General features: G+C 40.5%; 1 protein-coding gene across 1 annotated transcript in view; it reads right to left on the bottom strand.

The window, feature by feature from the left end:
- Positions 1-6,145: 6,145 nt before the first annotated feature.
- Positions 6,146-10,824, bottom strand: part of LOC138612497 (inositol hexakisphosphate and diphosphoinositol-pentakisphosphate kinase 2-like) — a 61,617-nt gene continuing 56,938 nt past the window's right edge. Inside the window, exon 29 of the mRNA XM_069685787.1 lies at positions 6,146-9,713. Coding sequence (XP_069541888.1) covers positions 9,622-9,713 — 92 coding nt within the window. The 3' untranslated portion in view covers positions 6,146-9,621. The remainder of the gene's footprint in view (positions 9,714-10,824) is intronic.

Here is a 10,824-nt window from a genome sequence, read left to right as displayed (position 1 = left end):
TTTTAGTAGATTTTCAAGCTAATGTGTCAAACATTTACTGATTTAAGTTTCATAAATATTAGCAATAGCTGCTTTTTTTTGTCAACATTGATAGTAAATGAAGAGTCTTTGGGTGTTTGACTGTTGGTTGGTCTAAAGAAGCATTTCGAGGACGTCTCTTTGGGCTCTGGGAAATTGTGATCACACTTTTTGACACTGCAAAAATAAACAATGAATTGTGAACAAATAGACTGCACTTATGTTTGGTGCTTAATGCTAACATCTGCATGCTGTCAATGAGAATGCTACATGCTAACATTTAGCTGGTAAAATTATATACTAATCCATCCGACAATTGTAGAGATATGTCATTCAAAAGCCATACGTCATCTGCTAAAGGGGCTGGAGGAAAAGTTGGAGGCTCAACAAAGTCAGTGGGATTCATCCTCTGGGGACTGAACGTCCCAACAGTCTGTTCAATATTTGCTAAGATTTTTGGACCCAATAGCGTTTATGTTCAGCGCCATCACAGTCACACGGGTTCCCATGCCACCCTGCTTTTTATTCCCCTGATAAAAACTGAACAAACAACATAATGTGTGTTATTAGTGTGATTCATTTGTTCTGGGACATACACCGTGTGCCATTTTAGAACATTCCAGCAATTTACCGTAAGCCAATTATTTTCACTTAATGCAGGAGCTTTTAGCAGAGTCATCATCAATTTTGTTTTGTTTATTTGCTGTATTTTAACATTTATCCTCATTAACTGTGATTAGTTCCAGCTGCTGGACAAACAGCTATTTGCTTCTGTTCCAGTAGTGACTCTAACACAACGATAATTTAGTTTCTACTGTGTGCGACTGTTCCCAATGAGACACCGCTGGAGTCACGGATTAGTGGTAAATAAGCCTTACATTTGGTTTAATCTGAAGGGAGCGACAGTTCATTGCAGAATCATATTATGTATTGTTGAAGCAAAAAAAAAAACTATCCCTTAAAAACTACAACAGTAGCGGCAGCAGGAAATTGTGATTTGGGGGGCTGAACTGTTTATTGGAGATGCTAATTATTTTTGACTCAACAACAACAACAACATATATTAATGATTAAAAAAGATGAAATTATCAAGAATATATCATTAAAATGCCCTTTACAACGCTATCACTTTTAATCCTGCAATACTCAAACCAAACAAAGAGTAACTACATCCACAGTCATGATCCAAATCGAAGTCACCACACAGGAAATCTGTGGATTTCTAAAATACTTAAGCTGTGAGCTGAAAGACAGAAAAAGGGACTGTAGACCCAAATACTTTATGGTAAAGCAGATTCCTGTAACGTTACTTTGTAAACAGCAAAATGCAGCTTCTGCTAGCTGTAGCTAACATTAGCATGAGGCACACACTTGACAGAAGTAGCTTACTTTAAGCTCACGATGCTAACTTGTACTTTTAATGCAGCTCGCGCACACAGTTCTCTTCTTCATCCTTCACATCATCCATATTACCCTCCATGTTTGACAACACAATTGCTGTGTTTAAAATGTCATACTATACTAGCAGTACGTACTGGTTTGGCCTTAATGTAGTCTGCAGTATGCAAACAAAAGCAAGATATGCAGTATGCCAAAAATACCCGGATGTCGTACTGATTCGAAGAAAATCCTCGCCATCCTACCTCGCCTACTGTATCCCACAATGCAAAGCGCTGAAACGTCACAGCAGCAGCATTCCAGCAGAAGGGGGCGCTATAGCTAAAGAAGCAGCGGTTATTGTTTACTTCTGCCTGGTGTAGCATAACTGCAAAATTTATTTGAAAAGCTCCTCCATATTACATACTACCGCTGAAAGCAGTATGCAGTATATGGCATGTAATATATAGGATGTAGAATGTAGTGTATAGTACAGCATTTCGAATACAGCCTATGTCTTCACCACGTTAGCAATTAGCATTCTCATTGCTGGAACTAGCAGTCACACCACCACCATCATCTGCTGTCCCTAGCAGTCCATAATGAGCTGAGTAGCTTTAACACACTGGAAGGCACAAACTTAGTGCTCCTAGATTAGGAACTTCTTGAGTACCTTATGTTTATGTTGTCCTATACATACAATAAAACTGAAAACAGTACGAACCAAAGCACGAGCAGCAAAGGTCAACACTCTATACGTTAATTACAATATAAATAGTTATTTTCTTATAGATAGGCTATAAATACAAGCCAGATCGATGTGTCAATATGTAGCCGATATTTTACGTTTTTTTATTCCATAAATACTTTTTGTCCCAAAATGACTGGGGGAGGGGTCTCAGCCTTTTTGGTGCAGTTGCAGCAGCTGTTTAGGCCTCTTAATGTGGCCTTTCTATCATTTTTATCTGATTAAAAATGTAAAAAAAAAAATCATCATACTTAAAAAAAAAGAAAAGGCCTTACCTGATACTTCCAGCCATGTCTCCCAGACGGTTTCTGCTCGCTAAAACAAAACCCAAAAGTAGTCAAACATCGAGCAGTAAAGTTCATTTTGCCAGTTCTGCAGACTAATGAGATAAACTGTAAGACAAAATTACTAAACACTAACTTTTTGAAGCACAAACTTGTTTTTTTGAGTTTGCAGTAAATCCTTAAATCAAACACGAGGTTTGGAGCTGAGTCACTGGCGTCAGTGTCTGACAGAGTCGGCCAGTTTGTTGATGGGCTTTGATTCGTCAGCTGGAAAGATGAAAGAGACGTTACGCCTCAGCAGCTCTGCTCACTCCTCACGCTCCACCTGACAGAGTAACTTAGCAGCTTTACATTTGATACTTAAAGATCTTTAACTAAAGCAGCGAGGGGAAAGAAAACAACAAACTCCCTGAGGGGAAGCGGGACGGATGGATCAATTTGGCCTCTAATCAAACTAGATTGATGCACACCTACACCTGACGCTGAAAGACACTCTGCATTCACTTAAGGCGGTAATGAAAGGCCGCATAATTTATCTTTTATCCATGAGAACACACTTGAGGAGAGGGTTACGGGGGTGTTAAGAGGACAGGCGCTGGGTGCGGAGGAGGCACCCGAGGTCTTAACAGGACACCTTCCTGCCTCCCTGTCGGTGTTTGGATGCAGCCTACATGAGGGTTATTCTCTCGTCAGCTCGGCTAATAGGTACTCTCCTCTGTCATCTCTTCCTCCCACTTCTTTCTCTGCATGTACATTGGGATTTTAGGCAATTAGCTGTGCGCAAGATAAGTCACTGAACAATACAGAGGAAGGCAAGGATTTGGGACACGGTGACTCCTACAGTTTGAAATACACGCCAAAAAGAGACGTAGCAAAAGAAATGGAGGAGCTAAGAGGAAGCTTAGAGAAGGTCGGGAAATATTTAAACTCAATCTGTAGTTTGTTCTGGACATTTCTTATCCCTCATCTCTCACTAGATCATGATTGGATGGAGGCTGAATAGTCTGAACATATTTGACCTGAGATATTTGCAGCCTTATTCCACAAATGTGGCTCTCAAACGTTCTGCACATCATCGTCTGAGGTTTAATCCAGAACAGAATCGGTTGCCTTCACTTTCATTGCACATAGTAAAACAAAATTTGCTGAGCATATCCTTGAACTTATTGGTAATATTCTAATGCTGAGAGTAATCTTATTATATAATGAGGCAATGTAGTGTGCCCACTTCCTCAGATTGAGCTTATATGTGTCGTCTATAAGAGCCTGTATCCACTCATACCTTTAGTGCTTGCAGCGTCCAGGACCGACCGTCTGTGATAAATATTATATATATTATATAAACATACATAATATTTGCTTTACTTCAATGAAATTTTACAAAGAAAACATAAAAACAATGGAAAGGAATCGTGTCCTGGCATCGGCAGCAGCTCTACACTTGGAAATTGTACCCTCGAAAAAAATGAAACGATACACTTCTCCTCCGCCATTGTCGTTGCCAAAGTTGATATCTGAAGTCCCGCCCCTTCTTGATTTTGATTGGTCGGTGAGCGAGAAGCGAGTCTGTGTTCCATAAGTTGAACTGTTTTCAACTGAGAGCCCAGCGTGCAAACCGCTGACGCCGAGGGAGTTTTTACTCGCAACTGGTTTTGTATAGAAATAGGTGCTGCCAGCTGCCATTAGTGGACACAGGCACTAACAGATTCCTTTTTTCTACTTTTGACAGCTGCTTCAAAAAGTTTGCTCTAGAAAAATCTTATTTTAGCATTAAATCCTACAAGACTGAAACAAAAATGCAGCATTTTCTGGTGTTTGGCACATTTGTAGCTGTATAAATGTAGCTTCATAAATATATCGACATGACATCTTCATATACTAACACATAAAGCACAAACATTGATTTAGAGTAGCAAAATCAACTCTTTACAGTTTAAAGTAATAAAAATGATGTTTACAATCTGTGATATTTTCATCCTCTTCCACACTCAAAGTGCTTGTTTTGTTCTATTCTGTGACATCAGACCAGATAGAGGAGCTTAAAACATCATGATACAAAACTTTGTATTTAATAACATCTTCAGAGGCTGAGCTGCATCATAATGTAGTAAAGGACGTTCATTTTCAGAGTATAATTTGATAAAAGGTCTAAATTTCTCGCAGCCAATCGGTGCTCGTCTTGTAGCCGCCGTGAATGAAAGAAGAAACTGAAGCGAGAGGAGAAGGCTGTGTGTTTGTAACTGAAAGAGCTGCTGGAGACTGAATGAATGGATGTGAGTGTGTGTGTGTGTGTGTGTGTGTGTGGGATATAAAGCCTGAGAAGAAGAGCCGTCATGCAGACAGTGGGAATGACATCAGCTTTTGGCTTCCGGTGAGTCGACGGTCTCTGTCTGAGTCCCCCCCGTCTCTCTCCCCCTCCTCTCCATTCAGTCAGCGTCTCTCAGGGGGGAGTCAAATACATCTGGGGGCGTCACCATGGCAACGCATGGGAGCAATAGGAGGGAGGCATGAGTCATCACTATTCTCCAAAAGATGTGTGGAGACGAGTGGGAGGAGGAGAGGAGGAAGAGGGGAGATGAGACGAGAGAAAATAGGGTGAGGGGAAAAAAGAAGGGAAGAAGAGGAGGAGAGAAAAGAGGAGAGAAACAAGGAGAGGAAACGAAGAGCGTATTGATGAGAGGACAAAGACATGAGGAGACGTGAGGGAACAAGGAGATGAAACTGAAGATTAGATAAGATCAGGAAACAAGGAGAGGAGACAAGAAATGGAAACGATAGAAAAGGAGATGAGGAGAGGAAAGGAAAGCATGAAAGGAAAGGAGAGGAAACAAGGAGGTAAAAGTAAAAAGGTTAAGAGAGGAGACAAGGAGAGGAAACAAAAAGGAGAGAGGAAACAAGGCGATGATAGGTGTAGATAAATGAGAGGGAAGGAGATAAGGAAACAAGGAGAGGAGATGAGGAAATGAGAGGAAACAAGGAGAAGATACCAAATTAGAAAAGGAGAGGGGGAACAAGGAAAGGAGACAAGAAGAGGGAACATGGATAATATAGGAAAGGGGGTGATAACATAGGAAACGAGAGAAGATAGGAGAGGAGATAAGGAGGGGAGAAGGGTACAACAAGAAGATAAAAAGGTGATTAGGATAAGTTGAAACAGAGGAGAGGAGAGAATGAAACAAAGGAAAGATAAGAAAGGGAGATGAGTCAAGGAAAGAGCGGTTAAATTAGGGAGAAGAAAAAAGGAGAAGAAAGAATGGAGTGAGGAAAAACGTGGAGAGAGGTTGGAAAAGAGGAGAGGAATCAAAGAGGATGAGCATCAGAGAGGGGTAAGGTAAAAAGACAGAAAAGGAGAGAAGGAAAAGAGGAGAGGAGTAGGAGGAAAAGAAAAAAGTGAAAAACAAGAGGAGGAAAAAAAGGAAGAAAAACAGACTGAGAGAGAAAGAGAGAGATGATACAGGAGGAGAGGGGGAGTGTGTTGGCAGAGCGGTGACAGGGAGCTTTGTTTATGGAGCAATAACAGGCCTAATGTCTGTATGGACTGCGACACACACACTCGCAGGCCTGCGGCAGGTATAAACGTGTGCTGTGTTTAGCTTGATAACATATTGAACAACATTTTCACAGTATTATTAATATCACTTTTATTACCCCCCTCCCATCTCCTCCTCCTCCTCCTCCTCCTCCTCCTCCTCCTCCTCCTCCTCCTCCTCCTCCTCCTCTCCATCATCACAGCCCTGAACCTCCACAGAACGACAGACATGTTTTTACACATTTTCAACTTTGTTCTCCAGCAGCCAAACTCTTCCTCCTCTTTGGCTTACATTAAATAGAACATTAAATAATCACATAAATACACAACTAAAACTACCTACATGGACACACCTTTAGGTAGAAAATCATCATTTCTTTTTAAATCTAAAACTCTTTCCATGATAACTAATATATATATTCATATATATTTAGATTTTTCACTCTCCAGCAGGTGTTTACAGGTGTTTGGGGTCAGTTCATTTTCAATTTCAGCAGTTTGAAAGGAGCCAGGAGTCGTTTCTCCCATTAATGCGATGGTATTGCAGATCAAAGTGATCATCTCAAAGATTTTAATGTGAAAAAATGTCTGTTAAGTCTCTATCTATCGCCGAATGAGGTAACGCAATGGTGATTGAGCCCGCTGATGAAAGCCTTTGCATTTGCAGTATCACAGACTGGGTGTCTGGTGCGACTTTCACGGAAAAAATCACAAGCGGCGCCCAGTTAGTGACGCGTTTTCCATCACCAAGCAGTGGTTGGTCTGCCAGAGAGGGTAGGCGGAGCTAAGCAGCTGCTTTTCTGCTCTCTGCAAGTGTTGCGAGTAAACAGTAATCTACTATGGCTGAACAAACAAAGAAAAGATGGATGACTACAGATACAACTTCAACAAGAAGTGAAAATCCAAAGAAAAAGAAACTAACTCGACGCTCAGATGAAGCAAACAGTTTGAAAAGGAAAGCGACCGTCAGCCAGGAAAATCAAGAGTTACAACCGGAGCCGACCGTGGACGTCACACATGCAGCACTGTCTGGATATCTGGGAAGTGTGCTCCTGTAATTACTGTTTATCGCCACAGGTGCCGCCAAAGAGAACAAAACTGAGATCTTCGAGATTACAACTTTAAACCAATTTGTCCTTCTATAATAAAACTTGCTTTATAATAGAGATTTAACTCTTCCAGCTTTGGTCAAAGTAATAAAAGTCTTTCTTTGGCGTTTTATTTAGCAAAAACCACTAAAGGATTGAAAGTGAATTGACCCCCGGTTCAGTCACATGTTCATAAAACCAACGTCCATCCACAGTTTCATGATACTGCACCTGAGTCATTCAATCGTATGAATCAGCTGTGTGACTAATTGAACCTTAAAATACATGTTATTTTTTGTGACAGCAGACACAAACAGTCTGAGAATTCAGTCCCTACTGAGAAACTCTTCAGGTAGTCGTTATGTTGTAAAAATACATTTATGTTATTTAGTTTAAAAAGTGGTTCTTCCCTTTCATTCTAAAATAAAACTATACCACATTCTAATCTCACTTCTGATTTGTAAACCCCCTACAATGTGAAGATATTAAAATACAGCAGGAAAACCACGGTCTCTAAAATACTCTCAGATGTTCTCGTTTAAAGGCACATTTACAGATTTGTTTCCATTTAACAGCAACAGGACTAATACAGTTTGATCAAACTCATTTAAGTTTTAAAGAATGCAAAACCAGTATCTTAGAAATAGAGCAGTGTTATTTTGGTTTTATGAAGTCAACTAAAACATTAAAATAAAGAAATAAAATAATCTGCCTTTTGGTTAATAGTTAGATTTCACTTCAAAATGTCCTCAGAGTGGGTTCCCTTCCTAAAACGTGTGATAGCATTTTAATAGAACAGGCAGAATTTAATACTTGAATCACGTGTGCATACTTTTAAAACAATAGTTATACACACTTTCTGACCGAGTGTAAGAGGAGAAGACTGATACAACTAATGTCTGTATGCTAAATATGAAGCTAAATCATGTAGCCTGTTAGCTTAGCTTAGCTCAAACTGAGAAAATAGAGGAGAAACTAGCCTGTCTTTGTTGTCCAGCAGAAACAGAAACTTTCCCCCAACAACTCTACAGATCAGTTATTAACATTTATACAACAAGTAATCTGATTGGACGAGAGGCATTCCATGAGTGCTGATGTAGAGAACAACATCACTGGGACTTTTCACTCTGTGTATCACTCCGCCTCAGCCAGGTGTTCTGAACACTGTTATTTAACATCACAGCCGGCCGTGTGTGTCTACATTGATCAAGCTGGTACCTCTGTATCACGCAGCAGACTGGTTGATGATAAATTAAAACAAACAGATGAATGTTCATGATAGAGAATGTAGCTGATCTGTGGTCACCTGTAGACACAGAGTGCAGGAGAATGTTTGGGTTGCTTGGCAACAACAGTCCAGTTTCAGTTGAGTTGGTGGAGCAAAAAATAATAACCTGTTGTTGATTGTTACTGTTTACTGCTATTTTCTGCTTGTATAACTGTTGTATAAAAGCAATATCACACTTGAGGGCGTGATGTTGTACTGAATATCAGCACGGCTGTGATTCTGTGGCCTCGTGTCTACAACCGAAACAAAATCATCCCCTTGTTTCCGCTCCTCTTCTAATATTATAACATCTGATTATGGTGATAAAAAACATCAACTATGTAAGAATGATAATTTGTGAACAATATATTAAGTTACTTACTGTTCACGATAGAATATGTTCATTTGAGCTGATATATTTGTTACCTTTGAACTCAACAAGCCTCCCTGTATCCCCCTGTCCACAGTCTTTATGCTACGCTAAGCTAACAGGCTGCTAGCTGTGGCCTAATATGCGACAGGCCATCTTAACTCCTTGCAAGAAGAAGAAGAAGAAGTGAACTGGCCAATATATCAAACTATTACTTTAAGCTTTAAATTGTAGCACATATGAGGCTGAAACAGATCAAACACGGGAGTCAAAGAGGTCAAAGGTCACTTAATTTAACTTAAAAAAATAAAAGCCTGTTTTTCAGGGTGCGGCTAGAGCACAACAGTGAAGATGAAGAAGCCAATCAATGACCGCTGACACTTTGACTCCCAGTCTGTGATGTATTTCAGCAGTACATGTCTGAGATCAGGATTGAAGCAGCTGGTGCGTGACTTTTCTTAAAAACATTGTGGCTGAAAAGAAAAAAAAATACAGCAGGCGCTGATGTTTCAGCGTAGGCAGCATCTTAATTAACCTAAAGGCACAACTGGTCTGAATGTTGGCTTGATGCACTGTTACTCAGTCCGAGCTGGTGTGTGAATATTTGGACACAGTGAAGAGGAGGATTGATGGTACTTCTAATTGTTGAGTGTCTTTTCTGTCTTTATTTGTTGATCAGATGTTGGAGCTGGATGCACCAGAGGAGTCCATGCACAGTTTGTGTGGTTATATTTACAGTCTGAGTGTTTCATAACACCCGAGGCAGAGTGTCCTCATCCTCTCTGCTGAATCACAATCTCCCTCCAGTGTGGGTTTGTGTTTTTTTGTGAATGTGAGCAGGAGGAAAAGATGAATCAAACCAGGGAGAGGCAGGCCAACCAAAGTCTTCAGATGGAGCCCTTAAATACCCAGAAGTCCTTGTGTTTTTCAGAGAGTCAGTCTACTCACTGAAGCTGAAGTTCAGGCCGGAGCTTTCTGTGATCGGGGAGGAGGGGCCGGCACTGGATACAGCACTGGAGGGGATACTGCCATCTTTGAAAAAACAACACAGAAGTTCAGTTAATCATCTTTACATTTCAGAGGCACTAACGTTTTTATGTGTTTTTTTTGTTTTATAATAAGATACCTAAAGAGTTCATGATTCTATGCGTCCCTTCTACTTAGACTTTTAGGAATATTCCCAAGGTACAAAATGCTGAAAGAGAAATCAAGCTTCATATCAGCGATGGGCATCTCAGGCGAAAATACTATTCGATATTCACTACCAACTATTCAACAATACTTCAAAGATTATTTATGTGACATGAAACCATGGTTACACAAATTTCCCGTCTCTGCCAGAGTGAGGGGAGTTTGTCTCAAAGCTCGGCGCTGTATTTAAACCCTTCACCTTAACAAAAGGTTGCTCGCATACAGCTGTGAGTGTGACGTCAAACAGCGTGTGAGTTGAAAGGTTTGAGAAAGGCTCTCTGCATCTCCGCTTCCGAATCTCACAGCGCCATACCCACTTGCACTAGCACCTGGCACTAATGCTTTCTTCTTCTTTCGTTATTTAATGGCGGTTAGCAAACGGCTTTCAGATGCGCTACAGCCACCGTCTGGTGGTGGGACATGGTAAGAACATGGTATTTCACCTGGGTGCCTTGCGTCTTGTGTCACACAGAGTGTTGTGTGTCTGAGGCGTGTTCTCGTCGGCTCGCATTCATCTTGTATCAGCAGTTTCCGGATAAGCTAGCAAAACCGACAAAGTTGTTTATTGTCCTAATTTTTGCTTTAACTCCAAGATTAAACCTACAGGAGACCTCACGCCTGATCGTAACAGATGATTTTTTATTTCTTTGTGATCACTGATTTACAAAGATACACCTAGATTCTAGCTCACTGTACTGCCGGCACGACTACTACTGTGACTAGACTTCCCTGCAGATTTTCATTCATTTTCATTACTTCTACCCGACTGTTGACAAATTCTCAAATTGACCATCATAACGTTATAATGGAAAATATGAACAACTAAATAGAGCTAAAATATATCGACATTTAGATAGACTAAACAACAAAAACAGTCAGATGGGGGTCTGTACTCTGGTATCACTGTAGTATCCTGCATCAATAGATGCCCAGCCCAAATGAGCTTACAGGA

The sequence above is a fragment of the Semicossyphus pulcher genome, unplaced genomic scaffold, assembly GCF_022749685.1.
Source record: "Semicossyphus pulcher isolate SPU_LCO1_2020_fin unplaced genomic scaffold, fSemPul1.0.p SCAF_8, whole genome shotgun sequence".
NCBI classification, from domain to species: Eukaryota; Metazoa; Chordata; class Actinopteri; order Labriformes; family Labridae; genus Semicossyphus; species Semicossyphus pulcher.
This window is presented reverse-complemented; position numbering and strand designations above follow the sequence as displayed.